Source organism: Vipera ursinii (assembly GCF_947247035.1).
Source record: "Vipera ursinii genome assembly, chromosome: 1".
Taxonomy (NCBI): Eukaryota; Metazoa; Chordata; class Lepidosauria; order Squamata; family Viperidae; genus Vipera; species Vipera ursinii.
This window is the reverse complement of record NC_139512.1, coordinates 157,428,006-157,448,194: the sequence shown is the minus strand read 5'-3', so window position 1 is coordinate 157,448,194 and position 20,189 is coordinate 157,428,006. Positions and strand designations below refer to the sequence as shown.

The 20,189-nt window shown below is 38.4% G+C and overlaps 1 protein-coding gene across 1 annotated transcript in view; it reads left to right on the top strand.

Moving 5' to 3' along the window:
- Positions 1–1,685: 1,685 nt before the first annotated feature.
- The window catches only part of TLK1 (tousled like kinase 1), a 93,500-nt gene continuing 74,996 nt past the window's right edge, over positions 1,686–20,189 (top strand). Inside the window, exon 1 of the mRNA XM_083379500.1 lies at positions 1,686–3,166. Within this exon, the coding sequence (XP_083235626.1) occupies positions 2,977–3,166 (190 nt within the window). The 5' untranslated portion in view covers positions 1,686–2,976. The remainder of the gene's footprint in view (positions 3,167–20,189) is intronic.

Here is a 20,189-nt window from a genome sequence, read left to right as displayed (position 1 = left end):
TTTTAACAACTGTTATTATAAAGGTGATAACAGTGGCAAAGCTTTGCTTTGGATATTCAAATAACATCAGTAGCCTGTAGAGTTTATTACCTGAGCTTGTACATCATATGAGACTTCTCTTACTTTACTCATCTATATACTAGGTAGTAGTATCTAGATTAGACTATTGCTATATATTATCATTTTAAGACATGTTCAAAAACTGCAGCTGGTCTAAAATGTGGCAGCAATATTAATGGGATTTGTTTGCTACTAATCTGGGCTGCGAAAATCTGGATGACAGTTAGATGGCAGCAAAGAAAGTAGCCATCCAGATGTTTGTAACCCAAATCAGGTAGCCCTAGTTTCATGGCTCATAAATAAACCAACTATCTTTGTGACCTACTGCTTTTAAATCCAATTTAATTCTCTTTCTAACAGTATAATGGATTTCACTGGTAGAGCAATTATTTTTTTCCCTTCTCTTCCCTGAAGACATACATATCTTTCAGGGGACTCTTGGGAGCCTATTTGGAGTGCATGTCGAGATTGCACAGGGAATGAGAGGAAGTGGATTTCCAAGATTTGTGAATATAAGCCCACCATGTAACGTTGGATGGAATCTAATCTCATATTTAAACATCCAAATGAGGTATGATTAATTGAGCTTGCCCTAGCCAGCAGACCCTGTGAAAAATATGTTGGGGAATACAGTTCAAACATTTTTGCACTACAGGTAGTCCTCAATTTACAACAGTTGGTTTAGTGACCATTTGAAGTTACGGCACTGAAGAAGTGACTTGTGACATTTTTCACACTTATGACCTTTGCAGCATCCCCATGGTCACGTGATTTACATTTGGATGCTTTGACAACTGGTTCATATTTATGATGGTTACCGTGTCCTGAGGTCATTTGATCACTTTTTGTGACCTTCTGATAGCAAAATCAATGGGAAAGCCAGGTTCACTTAACAAAGGTGTTACTAATTTAACAACTGCAGTGATTCGTTTAACAAAATGGGGCAAGAAGTAATAAAATGGGGCAAAACTCACTTAACAAATTTCTTGCTTAGCAACATAAAATTTGGGCTCAATTGTGGTCCTAAGTCAAGGACTACTTGTGTTATATATATCACTTCTCCTTCTTTGGATAGATCTGCCATTTGAAGCTTGGCAAAGCAACAGAACTTTAGAGAAAGAATATTCTGTATAGTGGTCTCTAATATTATTTCCTAATACATATGTAATGCAACATAAATGCTTACCTGGGATATTAATTACTATTTTTAAGCCACTTGGCAAAATCTTTCCTGTTATCATGAGCATTTAATGATTTTTGTATGATTCTGTCAAAAAAATCTCCCTGAAATATTCTCAGCTGCTTTTGTTCCATTTTCTATTGTATTCAGTGGTTTTTAATAGGTACAGGAAAAATGTCATCAATTTTTGCACATAAATAAATCTTCCAATTTCAACATAGGCACAAAAGTGAGTAAAAATCTGAATCATGAAAACGCAAAAGGTGGCTGGTATTCCAAGTTAATTATTGCAGAACAATGTGATTGAGAATCGTATCTGCCCAATCAAAATCAGCCAGATTATTCATAGCCATCTATGGCAGCGATTTCTAAATTATCAGGTGAAAGGTTGGCTGAGTAATGTTCATACATCTACGGTAAGTAACTATCGAGGTAAAGCTGTTGGGTTTTTAAAAAACAAAAACAAAACACTAGTGTGCGTCAAGAGGATCCTAAATATTGTCCTCCTGGGTAAGACCCAAAGTCTAATTTAGCATGCTGTTCCTGGCAGTTGTCATACAGATTTCCTAAGAGGCCAGAAAGCAGAGAAAATGGCAACCTGCTTTTATTGATCATATCATTTGGCATTCGAAGGTATATTGCTCCTGAAGATAGCCGCTCCACTCACGATCGATCTTCTATTAATTTCTGCAATTCGTTTTAATCTGCAGCCCTCCAAAAATTGCTGGACATCCAAGTCTCATCAAAGAGCCGGGCAAATTCAATCTCTAGAAAGGCAAGATTCCCTATGGCTGTTTCTATGTTTTAATTTTTATTTTATTTTTTTTAAAAAATGATTTCTCTTTTTTTTCTGGAACATACTTTCTCCTCCATGCGGACAGCAACTTTGAACACCCTGGTGGGGGCGGCCACGTTTTATGGGAGGCGACTTGCCAAAGTTGCCCGCGGGAGAGCCGCGCGGGGCAACACCGTGACCGACTGCTTCGGCGAGGTCTAACAGGAGGAGGCAGCTCCGGCTGCGGCGGCTGAACCGAGGGGCGTGCAACGCGCGCCGGGTGGGAGGCGAGCCAGGCCAGGCTCCGCGGGACCGTCTCGGCAGCCGAGCCGAGCCGAGCTCTCCACCAGGCCAAAGAGGGCGCGTCGCAGGCGGCGCGACGGCCTGCTGTATGGAGGAGCAAGGGGAGGAGCAGGTGCCCCAGCCGACTGCGTGCGCCGTCCTTCTCCCAGGCGAGCTGGAGGGGCCGCCAGCACTACCGCCGAGATGCACAGCAGCAGCAGCACCAGCGAGAGCGAGAGCGGCACGCCGGCGTCGCCTTTCCCTCACCATTTGCCAGCCCGCGATCGTGTCTGCGCATGACCCCTCCCTGCCGCCCGCTCCCTAGCAGGGGAGAAGGTTAGGCGGAGAGAGGATTTCCTCCGTCTTCCACATTGGCGGCTGCTCCGAAGCGACGCAGTGCAGAGGTGTGGGCAGGTTGCTCCGGCCTGAGCCGCCGCCGCGCGGGAGCTCCTGCCCGTCTGCCCGGACTTGCCGCGGCCTCCCCCGCAGCCTCGCCGTCGTGTTCCCGCGTCCAGGGGTGCCCGCTCCCCGCTTCCTCCGTCCCGCTCCCGGCCATGACCGCGGCGGCGGCGGTGGCAGTGGCGGCCGGGTTGCTGGTCGCGTCTCCGCCGCCGCGCCGCCTCTTCCCCAAGTGCTGCTGCCCCCGGCGGCTGCCGCCGGGCTCCAAGAAAGTAGCTTGATGAGTGTCCAAAGTAGCAGTGGAAGTTTGGAGGGGCCGCCATCTTGGTCCCGGCTCTCCACGTCCCCACCGAGCCTGCAGGGCTGCTCCGCGGCGGCGGCGACGGCGGCGGCGGCAGCAGCGGCGGCGGCGGCCGTGGCGGCCTCAGCGGCGGCCTCCCTGCTCCATAACAACGCGCCGCTCAAGGAAGGTAAATAGGCGAGGGAGCGAGAAAGCGCTCGGGCTCTGCTTCGGCGGCCGGGGAAGGGGAGGCGAGGAGGAGGAAGATGACTGGCTGGCTGGCTGGCTGATGTGGGGAATGGGCCCTTAGGGAGGGAGGGGCACGGCAGTGTCAAGAGCATCGGCAGCCTTGGCCGCCGCCTGAGGCCAGTCCCCGGCTCGCGGGGCCGAGGGCAGCGGGAAAGAGGCGAGAAATGTCTGCCTTCCTCCATCCGAGGGTGGAAGGTCTAGACTCGGCCCCCCTCCCCGAGGCGGGCACCTCAGGAAAACTCCGGCCTTCCTAATGGAGCCATTTCTTTCAACCCACCCACCCGCCGCCGCTCGGGCTCGACTTAATGCCTCCCACCCTCTCACTTTTCCGGGGTTGGTTAAGGAGGAGAGGGCAGATTTTAAGGCCGCCACAGTTCCTTTGGCAGATCCCCGGCGGAAGGGCTCTCGAATTGATAACCTTCCTCCTCTTTGTTTTTAAACTGATCCCTTTTCCTTTTTTTTTAATTTTTTTTTTTTACAAAAGGGAAATATTTTGCAAATTTCTTTTACCCCCCCCCTCCCTCCCCGGTAGTTAATTATTTCTTGTTACAAAAAAAAAAGAAAGAAAGAAAAAAAAAAAAGGCGGCTCTCTCCAACCCCCCCCCCTCTTTCCGCTGATGGTGATAATGGTGATGAACGTGGCTGTTGCTTAAATGAGAAAAAAAAAAGAGTCGAAGCGTTCTGGCATCATGGAGGTGCAGGATGGTGGAAAAGAGACAAAGATCGACGCACTTATTGATACGGGGAAGGCACTTTCGCCAAGCCCTGGGTTTCGCCAGAAGTCAGGGAAATGTGTTAAAAAAAACCAGGGCAGAATAACTGCAACTTTCCCCCTTTTCTCCATTGCATCTTATACGATTTGCCCCCCCCCTTTCTTCCCTCCCTCTTTTCCTTCCCCCACCCTCTCCTAGCAGAACGACAGTGAGAGAGCAGTGTGTTGTGGGTGTTTGCAGGGAATATCTGTATGAAGGTTATGTGCAAACAAGTCTTTTTTATTGTTTGTCCATTCCCACCCCCCCTTCTTTCTTGCATTAAACGGTGTTGCCACAAGATGTAGCAATTATACTGCTTTGCGAAATGATTAATTTTACTTCCAAATGTTGGCGAGCAGGGGGATATATAAAGGAACTTTGATTCAACAACATATGGTATGCTGGAAGAATGAATAACTGCATATTCGTGATTTTTGGATTTTGATAGCTCTTTGACCACAGTGCTTACTCCAGTGAATTCAGTGTCTTTCCCCCCCCCTTTTGTTAGTGTTGTATATGCGTGTTTCTAAAATAAGCAGTTCCTGAGAAGTATATAAAGTTTAAATATGAGAAATATTACGCTGTTTTTGAGAAACTAGAGGTTTCCAGTTGAAAATACATTTCCGCGATAAAGAAAATTGTTGATATTTGTCAGTAGGGTTTTAAAAGATCTGATCTGAAAATAATTAGAATCCTGGCCATACATGGTGGAAATATTTACCTTGTTTCCCCCATTCAGACTTGTATGAATTATGTCATTTTTGCACAAGTTCCTAGATAGGAAGCTGAAAATGCAAAGCCCTGTTTGAAATGAAGGTAGTATAGAAAATACCTGAAATTGTTTGGTTTATGTATTAATACACTGAATGATATGACATTTGGTTCTTTCTGGTTTCTTTGGGGTAATTAAACTTTGAAAAGCTAAAGTTGTATACATCAGTTTGAACCAGGTTTATTAAGCCGCTAATACACAGTTCGCTAACTGGTTAACTCCATTAATATGTACAGTAATCTTTAATATTGGGTCAGTCTTTATTTTTAGATCAAATAAAATAATCCTGTCTAACTACTTGTTTACATTGTTTGAAATATATAAATAGACTACCCATTTTCTGGCTGCATTTCCTATTTTCACTACTTGCTGTACCTACTGTGCTGAGATGTTGGTTTTCTCATTTTGTTAATTCAACTTGCAAGGCCATCATGTATAGTAATTGCTTCAGTAACTCTTTCAGAAGACAATTTACTGGCGTTAAAGTTTATCTGGCATTGGGAGCTAGAAATATTACTTCAGCAATACAAAGATAATTTCCATGTCACATGAGAACTTTAATTTTAATCCACTCTCATCTGACCTTTAGTACTTGTTATAAACCTATGAATTCCCCTTACATCTTTGATTTAAATAATAAACCTTATGGAAAAAAAAGTGACACTGTAGAGCTCGGTGAACAATCAACAGAACTAAGGGCCATATATGGGTCTCAGATTCATTTAATGAAGGCCTTGTCCTAGAAGAAGAAATAATTTTTTTTTACTGGGGTCAATTAACAATGTATAGTAAAACTCACTAACATAAAACAGGCTACGTGGATAGCTGTAAGTCTACTCTAATTTGTTTGCCTAAATTCAAAACTTCTATAAAATTCAAAAGTTCTTTACAACCAGTCATTCCACACTGTGGCAATAAAAAGAGCATCCTGTCCTAACTTGTAGATTGATGGAGTGGGGGGGGGAGTTTACAGAAAAAATCAGAATAAAATGTTAAAAAGAAAAAATTGGACATCAGAAACAGAAAACAGGTTTAGAAATAGATAACCCCAACTTTTGTTTTAGGCCCTGCCCACTGCTTGCTTAGGCCTCACTGTTGACATGCTGTCCTCAATAGATCACTTCCAGAGGAAGTGCCCATTGAACAAAAAGAATTTCCTGGGTCACTTTTAAAATAGGCAACATATCTCTATAAAAAAGATGTCGAGACTCTAGAAAGAGTACAGAGAAGAGCAACAAAGATGATTGGGGGACTGGAGGCTAAAACATATAGGGAACGGTTGCTGGAATTGGGTATGTCTAGTCTAATGAAGAGAAGGACGAGGGGTGATATGATAGCAGTGTTCCAATATCTCAGGGGCTGCCACAAAGAAGAGGGAGTCAAGCTATTCTCCAAAGCACCTGAAAGCAGGACAAGAAGCAACGGATGGAAACTAGTCAAGGAGAGAAGCAACCTAGAACTAAGGAGAAACTTCCTGACAGAACAATTAACCAGTGGAACAACCTGCCTCCAGAGGTGGTGAATGCTCCAACACTGGAGGTTTTTAAGAAGAGACTGGACAGCCATTTGCCTGAAATGGTATAGGGTTTCCTGCCTTAGCAGGGGGTTGGACTAGATGACCTCCAAGGTCCCTTCCAACTTATTATTATATTTTTAAACTCTGTATTCACTTTTCAAGATTTGAAGCAATGCAGTTAAAACAGATATATTCAGGTCGTCCTCAACTTACAACCATTCATTTAGTGGCTATTTGAAATTACAACAGCACTGAAAAAAGTGACTTATGACCATTTTTCACACTTACAACCATTGCATGGTCATGTGATCAAAATCCAGATGCTTGGCAACTCATATTTATGAGGGTTGCAGTATCTGGGGCCATGTGGTCCCCTTTTGCAACATTCTGACAAGCAAAGTCAATGGGGAAGCCAGATTCACTTAATAACCTTTTACTAATTTAACTGCAGTGATTCACTTAACAACTGTGGCAAGAAAGGTCACAAAATGGGGCAAAACTCACTTAAACTACCTTGCTCAGCAACAGAAATTTAGATTGTGGTCATAATTTGAGGACTATATGCAACAAAAATGAATTTATATATCTGTCTATATCTAAATCATAGCTTTCATTTAAAGATTTTAAAAAATCATTAAATATTTGTAATTCTTGGAGCCACATGAGGTATTGAGTATTGTAAAATATCAGACTTTAAGAAAGAGGTAGTATTTCAAAAAGTGAGATTATTGTTGAAAAAAAATCAAATATACAATTTTATGAATGCAGTACATTTTTTATTAGGGCCTGCAACTCAACCTGTTGGCGTGTCACAGGATGCCTTCCAGTGATATGTTTTTTAATCCTGGTATTTTTTATCTGATTTTTGAGGGAAGGTTTCTTGGTGGTATTTAGAGGTATAGTGGGAAGTGGGTTGTAAATTGCTTCTGTCCTCACCTTTAAAGCACGTCAAAATGATACATTTTGGTATGATTTAGATATGTTTTGTGGGGGCAAGTTAGTGGAAAATATATGAGTGGTTTGCCTTTCAGAGACCTTTAGTTCCACACCAATTTCTTGATTTGTGAAGAAAATGAAATCATGCTACCCAAAATGGGCCACTTTCTCACTGAATGTCAGAATTGGGATTCTGAGGAGCCATCCCTTATTATATACTAACCCCGTGCATGATTACTCAAAAGTTAGTGCCACTGTTTTTAAGGGAATGTGGTTTCTATTAAGGCTATGTAGTATGCATGGCCAACAGTAAGCCGTAGTTAGAACTACTGTATCTTATATTACAAAATTATATAATGCATCATTTTAAATTGTCTTCATGGCTCACCTAGTCCAGGGTAGAAATTGATTGAACCATCTCTATTGGTTCATCCATCCACTTTTTGAAAGTCTTCTGCAAGGACAAATTATTTCCTATGGACATTTGTATGGAAGTGGACAAATGGCAAAACATGACAATTCAGACATCAGGATATAAGCACATGGTGCTTATATGATGACATCCCCACATGTATGTCATTTTGACATAATTGCTGTGTACATAGATGCTGTTGTTCATTGTTTTAGGAAGAGTCTGCCAGTGTTTATCATTTCTTACCACTATAAAATTTCTCTTAATGCCTGTTAGTAAGGGACATTGTATGTCTTTTATCATTTATCTGTATTTATTTAAGATTAGACAACTGTATTGTTTTTATTGTTGTGAATCTTCTGATTAGTGATACCCATTGTACCGTGAGGAGGCTATCAATGAATGTTATTTATTGATTATTGATGGCCATTGCACCACGAGGAGGTTAGCAATTAATGTTGGTGAAAATGGTTTGCACATTTATTTGATATTTTGTGTTATGGATTGTAATTTAAAAAAAAATATTTTTAAAAATTTATATAACCTCGCTCTTATACAACATAATCTCGGGCAATTTACAGACAACAGTAAAAACATAGAACCAGCCTAAAACTCCTAATGCCCTCAAACAACCCAGCCTTCTTATCTATAAATGATTTTTCTGGGCTCCAGCCATATAGTACCCTAGTATTTATAAGAAAAAAACAGGCCTTCAGGATTTATCAGAAGGCCCAGATCTCAAGGGAAATGATGTTCCAAAAAGGCAGAGAACATTACCAAGCAGGCATGTTGTCCAGGTCTTGCTAGATGGCAACATTTATTATTATTTATTAAAAGTATATACTGCCCATTTCACTGTTAAGTGACTCTGAGTGGCTTACAATGTTATAAAAGAGCAATATATAAGGCAAAGGACCAGGAGTGAGGCCATACTATCTTATCTGATAGAATGGCAGGTAAACTTAGGGGGAGGTGGTCCCGCAAATAACCTGGCCCTGCGCCATTCAGGGTTTTAAACGTGAAAATTAGTACCATGAATTGCACCCAGAAAAAAACCCTGAAAACCAGTGCACTTGCGCAGCAGCAGTGTAACATGGGCAAAGTTGGGGCACCCAAAACTGTACACACTGCTTTATACTGGACCAGTTGTTCTTTCTGCATGGTTTTCAAGGACATCCCCCTGAAGAGTACTCATTTCTATAACTGATAAAATTCAAAATAATTGTGATAGCTTATAGAAATAACCTGAAAGTAATATAATGAAATTAAAAAGAGGCACATGCATAATTCTTCACTTAAGAAACAAACAAATATGTAAGTACAGAAGAGGAAGTAACCTGAGAGAGAGGATATGAGAGAAAAATACTATTGGAATAAGAGTTGATTTGCAAAGTAAATATAAGCCAGCAGTGTGAGGTGACTGCAAAAAGGATCGAAACGATTTCACTTGGCATCAAAAAAGAACTTCCAAATTCTAAGAAGTAATTGTTCCTCTATATTGTATTGCAGTTAGATTTGCGTGTTACATATTAATTCTGTTGTGGGCATCATATTTTAAGGACTCAGGCTGGAATATATGCAGAGAAGGGCAGCAAGGACAAGGCTCAATGATAAAGTCTTATGAAGAGAGATTGAAGCTGAGCATGTTTAAATTTGAGAAACAATGACTGAGCAGAATGTGATAGCACTTCTAAGTCTTTGAAAGAATGTCACAGTATATAAAAGAAAGTCAAGACTGGATTTCTCTAGCCCCAGAGAGCAGAATATGAAATAACTGATTTAAATTACAGGAAGGCAAATAATTTCTTAATAGTGGAACCAGTTATCCAGAGAGATGGTAGATGCATCTTCGTTGGATGCATTCAGGTGGATGCCAGACAGCATCTGGGATGCTATTTTGAGTTCCAGCACTGAGCAGGATTTAGGATTAGATGACCTAGTGGTCTGTCTCAACACTTGCAATTTTATTTCAAAATGTTAATATTTTTAGGATATTTTCATAAAACGGGAATTGGAACTAATTATAATCAGGATTAAGAACTAGTGTCTGTTTTTATATGTCTGCAAACAAAATGCTGGAATTGCATAGGATTAGTTGTGATGCTAAGAGGGATGCTATTAACTGAAAGTGATTATAGGTAGTTTTTGACTTACGACCTCAATTGAGCCCAACATTTCTGTTGCTGAGCGAGACATTGGTTCAGTGAATTTTGCTCCATTTTATGACCCTTCTTACCACAGTTGTTAAGTGAATCACTGCAATTGTTAAGTTAGCGACATAGTTAAGTGAATCTTGCTTCCCCATTGACTTTGCTTTTCAGAAGTTTGCAAAAGTTGATCACATGACATTGCAACCGCCATAAATACATGCCAGTTGCCGAGGGTCTGAATTGTGATCATGTGACCATGGGGATGCTGCAATGGTCATAGGTGTGAAAAACGGTCATAAGTCACTTTTTTCAGTGTTGTAACTTCAAATGGTCACTAAATGAACTGTTGTGAGTTGAGGACTGCTTGTATTTCTGTATGGATATTTATTGTCTTTGATCTGCCAAGCACAAGTTGCTGAGATAGGTGAGAGATTAAAACATGTCCCCCTCTTCAGTCATTGGCATTTTGGGGTGATAATAATAGTAAAAGTTTTTACAATTAGATACTGCCTAGCAGGGAGAATCAATTTCATTATTAAGTTGATTCTCATCGCTAAGAAATATCTAATTGTAAAAACTTTTTAAAAATATTGTTCAGCAGCTTCTGATATTTCTTTAAATAAAAGGGCAAACTTAGAAATTTACAAAACAAAATTTCAGAAAGAATGAAATTTAAATATGTGAAGGAACTTTCACTGTTTTAAAATTAATAAATTTGTAATGAGTTTAGGCATCTTTGAGAGGGTAAAATTGCTGTACTAAACCTATGTGAATCAATTTCATGACTTACACATATATTAACACATCAAATTTGTGTGAAAATAATTTATATGACGAATTCATAATGTGACTTATTTTTTACTTAGTAGGCTGTACAAACCCAGCCATTGGGTAGCTCACTAGATAGATCTAAAATGCAACCATATTAATGCTTTGGGAAAATGCAAAATATGTGTTTTTCCTATTGTCAGTGTGACATATTAAGCAAAATGCCAAGTTAATAATTATGCACTATCATCTTGTACTCTATCATTGTGTCCACAACACTATCTTAAGTTTACTTAGATGATAATCTGAAAACAAGGTTATTAATGTTAATAAATTTTGTTGTTGACAACTATTCACCGTAGGTTAAAAGCTGGAGTTTTTGACTTTTGATTTCTCAAGGCTACTTCTTGCCCTGTATTTCCAGTCTGGTTTGGAGGCTAGAAGCTGGCCACATATTGTAATACTAGAACCACAGATTGTGTTCACAGATACATGGCAAAATGGTATAAGTGTAGGGTCCTTTTGAATAGGATGTGGTATCTGAATTGTATCCTGTGACCAAAGGTCACACAATAAGCTAGGTTATGTTTTAGTTAGCCTTAACATGGCATATGAACCTCAACCACAGGTTAGATTGTGATTAACATACTCTTTCTTAACCATAGAGCATAACCTTATTGTATGTTGTTTATTCTGGTATGTCATCTAAATCTGGAGTAATAGTAATTTGTGGTTAAGCAATCACTAGTCCACTGGGAAATCCACATAGATTGCATGAGTAACTGAAGTCTTTGCTGCTCCCACTTTATTTTCATTCCCCATGGACATGACATGCAAGGGTTTTGTTTTACAAACAAAGGGGCTGGAGGGAAGAACAAATCTTTCCTTATCCAAATTGTCATGGAGGTGGTTTCAGCCAACCAAGCCATCACAGGCTACATTAGTTGATTTTTGAAAAGTAAGATATTTGTGAAAAAAGAGTGCAGGCAAACCAAAGTTTTTTGGATTTTGGATTACTGATCAGAAAGGAGTGGGGGATTAATGAACTGTGGTTTGCTTTGGGATCTGGTATATATTTCTTGGGTGGAAGGTTTAACAATTGTTATTGTTAAGCTATAACTGTGACATTGAAAAATGTATAACATTAAAATGCAGCACATCTCAGAATTTTTTAAGAATCTTTTTATCTTGAATTTAGACTGACATTTTTGTGTTGTGATTACTAGATACATTTCTTTATTAAACTTTATATTGCAATAGTCACCTCACATTTCATGTATGGAGTCACAGGAATTCCTTTAATTTGTTATCAGGAAATCTATTTAAGCAAGATGTTGGTTGAATCACATGGTGCAATAAGTTGAAATATAGCTTGGTTAGTTTTGGCTTAGAGTCTTGGGTTAACCCAACCATCGTGATTTGTAAATAATATTTAACGGTTTAATATGTTGTGTGATCTCAGTCCATTGTTATTTAGCTTGAAAACCCAAGTTGTATAGCATGTGAATCTACTTGCACGATCACTTTTATGGAAAAATCTTGCTATATCTTGGGCATATGGTTTTCTCTTAAAAATATTAAAACCTATCTCAATTCTATAAATTGCTCTTCAGGTTGCTTTTTTGTAAACAAGCACTTATCTGTTTAGATTGCCTGTCAAATAAAGATTATAGAATATAGCAGGATACCTAGTATCTTTGCTTAGACTTAAATCTGAATCAAATTCACTGATGTGATGCTGCATAATTTGAATTTTGAACAATTATAATAACATCGGAACTCAGAATGGGCTCTCAGAACAATTTTGGCTAATGGTTGTATACAGAGTTTGAATCTACAGCAGACATGTCAAACACAAGGCCCGGGGGCCAGATCCGGCCCACGAAGTGGTTTCATGTGGCCCGCGAAGCCATCCTGGAAACAGTGAGGGAACGGTCCCCACTGCCTTGGCCCTGGCCCAGAGACCCTCCTTCTGCCAGAGACCCTCAGCTCTGTCCCACTCCTGCCCAGGCCCCCATAGGTACCCTTGATGCGAATGATGTACAGCTGGCCATGCCCACCCAGTAGGCCATACGCACTCTAGCTACGCCCACCCAGTAGGCCACGCCCACCCAGGCCATCCCCACCTGGCCCCCTAAGGGCAACCGCAATGCTGATGCGGCCCTCAATGAAATTGAGTTTGACACAGAATAGCATATTTAATATTTTTTTCTTAATGAAAAACAAGAATATAGTCATTTACATTTAAAATACATCCGGTGTATTTCTTTTCACAGAAATATGCACTTTATTTTTACTCAATGTACTTTCCATTGCTACAATTCTTACATTTGATAGATTCCGATTTTAGTACTATGATAGCCTCCCCAGACAAGGGACTTGGCAATAATTCATAGACCTCCTGATTTTACTTGCCTGAACTAGGCTCTTGGATTGGGACTCATTTGAAGTCTTTCAGACATAGCTTGGTTTGTTGCAAACAAGCATAAAGCCAAACTAAACAATTGATTGCCCATTTCCTGTATGAATAAGTGCCTTATGCTTCTGTATTCATATACACAGAGAAGGTCAAACTAGTTTTTTTTCTTCCTATTCTTATTACAACTTAATGGACTTTTGTTATGCACCTGAAGCTCATGAAGCTGAGCAGCTGGCGGTAGAATGATGCCAGCCTTGATTTGAGGACCACTGGCTCTCTGCTTATTTCTCCCAACATTGGTAGACATGAACATAGGTTAAATTCTTGATTATTGCCCTCTTAAACTTGGGTTCCAAGCACAGAAGATTTGCTAGGTTGGTTGATGATCTTTGCTTAGTTAAAAGAACACAGTTGGGACTATTATATTTTTAGTTTCAATGGTTGCCATGCATGGAGGGAAAATATGCAGATCTTTTCATCCCAGATTGTTGGGGGCAATTAAGCTGACTTTGTAATAATGTCGCTTGGGGGTGTGTGAAAGCCCTAATAAGCAGGCATATACATAGAATGAAGGCTACTGCTAAGCTTGTAAGCCGCCCTGAGTCTTCGGAGAAGGGCGGGATATAAATGGAATTAAAATAAAAATAAATAAATTCTTCATGGATATAATATAATGTGCTGGACTTTTTTGGTCCTGGGAGAATTAAGTACCACAAAATGCTGTAGAATTAGTTCATAAGGATAATAGTCATTAATATTAAACATTAAATGGGATTCATTACAAATTTTACTTACAAGAAACCATTTTTAACGAGCTTAGGAAAAAAACCAAGAATTTAGCACAAATAAATTACAGCCTATATTACCTTCTGTATTTTATTATGTCTTCCCCCCACCTCTTGGATCACTCTAGACTACCAATGGTCCTTAATTGCAGGTTGAAATTATTAATATAATTAGGCCATATGTTTTCTGATATTCTTATGTTATGCCTTATAAAACACAGTCATTTTTCAAATTAATATAGTTATAAGGATATATTTTCCTATGACAAAATTTTTTAATTTTACCCAATAATTAGCAGTTCTTTATTCTTGAACGTCTTCTTGATGACTTAGCTATGTTTATCTGTGTGCAGAAATTTAATTTTATTCATTGGGGACTGTTTAGAAATAAATATGTACAGTATAAAACTACTGTTAGATTTCAGATTGATGATTTTGCTTAATATTTTTGCATAACTATTCATATTATTGTAAGATATTAAAATCTCTTAATACAGGGGTGTCAAACTCAATTTCATTGAGGGCCACATCAGCATTATGGTTGCCCTCGGGGGGCCGGGTGGGTATGGCCAGGGTGGGCGTGGTCTACTGGGTGGACGTGGCTAGAGTGCATATGGCCTACTGGGTGGGCGTGGCCAGCTCTACATCATTGGCATCAAGGGTGCCTATGGGGGCCTGGGCAGGAGTGGGACAGATCTGAGGGTCTTTGGCAGAAGGAGGGTCTCTGGGCCAGGGCCAAGGCAGTGGGGGCCGTTCCCTCACTGTTTCCAGGATGGCTTCGCGGGCCGCATGAAACCACTTCGTGGGCCGGATCTGGCCCCCGGGCCTTGTGTTTGACATGTCTGTCTTAATATCTCTGTGCAACATTTATTTATGGTCCAAAACCAAATACAATAAAAGACCAGTATGGAACAAAATAACTATAAAAGGAAATTTTAAAATTGCAAGAAAATCCTAAAGCCATTTCCAGCTAACAGTTAATAGCATGAATGAAGAACCAGATGGTTTCTAACATCTTTTGCTGTTGCTAAAAAATTGGCAACCTTCTTAGAAGAAAGTTAACAGCCTCCTGGTCACAATGGCAACTAGAGATGTTAATTGATTGATTGATTGCCATTTGGGTGTACCATGGACCTTTTAATAGCATTTGTGAGACAGGTTCTACCTCTGAATCTGAACAGAAACAAGTTGGCTTTTAATTGGGATGTTTATATGTCTGCCCACAGTTGCGCCAATTAGGGCCAAAGTAAATAATTTCCTGTGTGGACATATAAGATGTTGCAGAAACATCTAGAGCACGGGTGTCAAACTCGCCACTTGACGTGTTGCGATGTATCGCGACTCTTTTTGCATTGCCGGCAATGGGATGGGTGCGGCTTCCGTATGATGAAACCAGCCCGCGGGCCGGCAGTTTGACACTCCTGATCTAGAGACAGACCATGGAAGAGGAGCTATCATGCTGTAAAAGGGATGTGAGCCTTTGGCTCTGTCATTTTGGATGTCTGCTTCATGTGAAATGAATATTTTTAAGCTGCCGTAAGTTTTCCAGTACAATTGATACTTGAACCGTGTAACCAAAGATCTTAGATTATTGGTACAAACCAATGTTTATATCTTGATTGTAGAAACTAGTGGATTGTAAATATCTACATTTAAATCGGTATTTTTCCTTTATGTTTGTAATTGTCCTATTTGAGTTAATCCATGTTTGTAGTATATCAGATTTTATTACTTTCAGTATATCTAATCTATTGAATTTTGTTACATTTGAAATGCTATAATGGTTGCATTTTCCAGCATACTCTATTAGTCAATGAGTTAAACCTTACTAATCTTTGCTAAACCTTTTAGTCCATTATTTGCTTGCATCACAAATCCAGAATCTATAAATTTCTGCTTGTTGAGCATCCCTGCAAAAGAAGAACCAGTCTCTTATTTGTTCCAGGATTGACACACTGGTTCTACTTATAATCCATTGTACTGATAATGACTATAATAATCTCCAGATTCATAATATAAAGGTGTTTTATCTTCTTTCCCTCTTTCACAGTGTTCAGTTTTAACAATGGAAAGACCATTGCTGCTACTGCTGCTGCTTGTAATAGACATACATTTATCCTTCATGACAGATATAAACTTGTGGCTATGTTTCTGTTAGATTGTAACTTTCAGCTTGATTTGAGGATGACAGGAGCTGTGATCCAAAACTTTTATAGGGTGTCCCAGATGCTGATATAGAATAGTAGAGAACTCATAGACAAAAAAGAAAAAGCAAGTCAAATATAGGGAACAATTGAGGACAAGTAGTTAGAATGATTAGGAAAAATTCTCATCTGAAATATTTAATCTTGATTCATATAATACTGTAAGCCAAACAACTGTATTTTGATTTAACATGTAATAACCTCAATAATTGTATAATTATGGATTATACAGTAAATCAGGATTAAATATCTAATGACTTAATATTTAGGCCTGTGACTTCTATATATTTGATAATGATCATCTTTTCTATTTTAACATACAGACACATTTTTAATAAAATGGAAAGGGGTGCATTATGCAATATTGCTAATAGTGTTATCAGATTAAAACAAATGATGACATGAGCAACTACTGTTCTGTCCTGGAGCAAGACACTAATGTGAAAAGTATTGAATTGGAATTAATCCTTATATCTGACTTTATGGAGTTTAGTCTTAAATTCTGAGTAAGACCAGCAACTTGACACAACATAAAGTTACTAAAGTTGCAGTTACATTGCTGATCCTGTTACGTCTGTTTGTCACCTGCGGCTCCTAATCAAAGAAAGATTATACTCTTTTAAGATAGGCATTTCACTCATCTAATGCAATTGTGCTATAGTCTAAAAAATGTATGCCATACTAAGGGGAGTTTTATTACAATTAACTTCAGTTAGTGGCACGTTTCTTGAATTGTTTAATAGACCTAGTTCTGACTACTGAATATTTGGTGTGTCCTGAAAGAGCAAAAAGATATGAATGTCATAAAAGAGCATTGTGATGTCAGCACATTAAACTCTTATTACCCAATGCAAATTTCAGTGAAGGGAATTTATCTTTGTGATAGTTGGCTACAGGTGTGCTATTTTAGTACACAATGTAAACTTTATGGTGGTTTGCATGGTTTTCAGAACAATAGAACAATATGCATGGTGAATGCCATCAGATACTGAGGTTAGTGTATAGCATTTTTGAAGTTTTTTATGTTGCTTACTTAAATTCTTAGAGTCAACATTTTATTGTGTACCCCTAGATCATCTGAAGTTATACTTAACAATCTGATGGCTTTAAATGCTGCTGTACTATAGAATATGTTTACGGAATCAGTAAAAATGCAGGCTTGTCTTGAGGAACTTATAATTTAAAATTCAACATTGGAAAGCAACAGGAAGAAGACCATGGGAATTAGTGTAGTAGGATAAAGCTGTGCATCAGAATTGTGTATATGCAGAATGTTTAAATTGAATTCTGCCTGTAGGAATAGAAATGTTTCAAGAGCAGATAGTTTCTTCGGGATGCTTCCCTAGAATACTGCTTTCTTCTTTTAGGTTAAGATTAGGCTTTTGCAATCCATATTTAAAATGGCTATATGGAGTGTCATTTGAAAACTTGAGGAGCTGTAGCTAATCTTAATATTTCAGCAAATCATGATTGAGTGAAAACCAAAAGCTAAGGAAGTGTCCACTAGGACCCTTTAGAGCACCGTATCATGGATCAAAGTTGGATCTCAATTGAATCATATTTAAGGTGCCAGAATTTTCTTTTTCTTGATGGCTCGCATAAAGTTTATAATGCTGTTCTGGAGATTTAACATCTTAGTGCCCTTTTTTTATTCTAAACATTATATTAGAAACATTGCTTCTTGATAAGCAGTTGAAACATTAAAAAGAATACCTTAGTGTAATTTTCACAGGGTTTTTTTTAATTAAATTTTGGAAGTGGATGAGGAAATCACTAGAACAAGAATTGCAGTTGGGCATCCAAAATATATGTATCACGTATGATTTACCTTCTATTTGATTTTGTTTCTTTTCATTTGAATTCTGCTAGGAATGGTAATTGGGTTTCATCTTTGTATAAAATATCATATAATATGTGTTTGTTTGTTTGTTGCCTTTATCATTTTTACAGACAACTCTCTTGCTTTCTACCCTGGTACCTTAAACACTAGACCAAACTGGCTCTCCAAATAATAACCCAAATAATAACAAAACCCCCCCAGCAAAAATGCCCCAATCTCTAAGGCAGGGGTAGGGAACCTTGGCTCTTTGACTTATGGATTTCAATACCCAGAATTCCTGAACCAGCCATGCTGACTCAGGAATTCTGGGAGTTGAAGTCTACAAGTCATAAAAGAGCCAAGGTTCCCTACCCCTGCTCTAAGGAAACTAACCGATGAGTCTTTTGTATGAGCTATTGCCATGGACTGTTTTGCCTAACAAGAACATAAAAGTAATTTTCTTAATAGTTAAATATGCTTCCAATTTTAGTTTAAAGCTATCTTTCCATTAAGAAAATATTGGGAAACTGTGGGTAAGTAATAAGGTTTTGAAGGAGTCAGAGCATCTACTTTGAGGTGAAAAAAAATAATTCACTATATAGCAGTTATGTTAACTTGGAATTAATTATCATGCATTGACCAGTACTTAAATATAATTGGCTCTTAAAATTGTTTTTACATTTAATAGGTTTTGATCTCTAAATCTATATTTTACAAATTTGCCCAACAGCTGAAATGGCCATTGGATGATTTTCTTAGGGAATTCCAATACTTGGAATAAGTATATTTTTCATTGGATGAAAGGACCTTTTCAGTGAGTATGCTCAGTCATGCATATCTTATGTTCATTAATGCAATTCAACTATGCACCTATGGAATTTTGTTTTGTTACAAACAGTAGATAAAATGTACCTGTAATCATGAGCTCAGATGAAAATTAGATGTTTGATATCACCTGCATTAAGAAACTAAAAACATTTATCTACTACTTATTGACCATAATAAAATTATTAACCTTGATGACTCCAATTCATTTAAAAAAATTGCATGAATACAGAAATGGATAATACTCAAAAATTGGCATATTCTTTATGAATTAAAATGTATGAGGTAAGTTTACAAATCTTGATTTTACACTTTATACTTTCAATACTTTAATATACTAATACATTGCATATTAGTATGTAACATACACCTTCATTTGCAAGTTCTCACAATAACCATTAAGATTTCTGACTATTTTTAAAATTAAAACAGTCTTCCAAATTAACAGTCTTCCACATCAAGGACAAAAATCACTTTTGTCTTCCATCAGTATGAAATATTTGACTTATTTTATGCACATTAAACAGAAAAGGTAAAACTTGTTCAATGCCGAGAAGTACAAACTGAAGTATTTTTTCTACTGATCAGTTTGGCTTATTAAATAGTAGTCATGTTTAAAATGTGAAGAAATTGGCAGTAAAAGTTTATTGTAACTTTCAGATTGAAAGATTGTCAAGGAAACACAAACAAATGGAATGATAGAATTCTTTGCCAAAATCAGGGTTGGCTCTCTACACTAGGAATTGTAATTGAGAGAAAGGAATTTACATTAAGAGGCAATAGATTTGTATTTGAACAGGTCTTTTATTTGAGGTGTGATTACCATATCAAAACTTACTGTGTTTGGTAGTCTTTGGTTATAAAATAGTCAAAGCAAGATACTTGCTTATCCGTATAGAATCTAGAACATATATACAGGTAATCCTCAATATACAACCACAATGGAGCCTAAAGTTTCTGTTGCTAAGTGAGACAGTTCTTAAGTGAATTTTGCTCCAATTTACGACCTTTCTTCCCACATTTGTTAAGTGAATCACTGCAGTTGTAAATCTGGCTATCCCATTAACTTCGCTTGTTAGAAGGTTGTCAGAAGGTTGCAAAAGGTGATCACATGACCTTGAGACTCTGCAACTGTCACAGATATTAGTCAATTGCCAAGTGTCTGATCAAATGACCATGGGGATGCTGCAACTGTCTACGTGTGAAAAACGGCCATAAGCCACTTTTTTCAATGTCATTGTAACTTTGGTCATTAAATAAACTGTTATAAGTTGAGGACTACCTATTTAGTAGCTGCATTGATGCTCTACAATATAATAATAAATCTATCTGTTTGGAAAAGAAAAATAAAAAAATACAGAGGAAAAACTATAGAGGGAAATCTCATTAGTTATCTATGATAATTACTGCAGTATTGAAGATGTGACTGAATGGTTAAATCAGGAAGAAGCCAATACTAGATTGCAGCTCTTTGCCTGACACACAGCCAAGAAAAGTTACAATACAATTAGCAGTTATCTTTGAGATATGTAACATTCTTAACCATCGCTACCCTGTGTTACAATTATTTCCTTTGGAAATATGTATTTCAAAGATCAAAGAACAT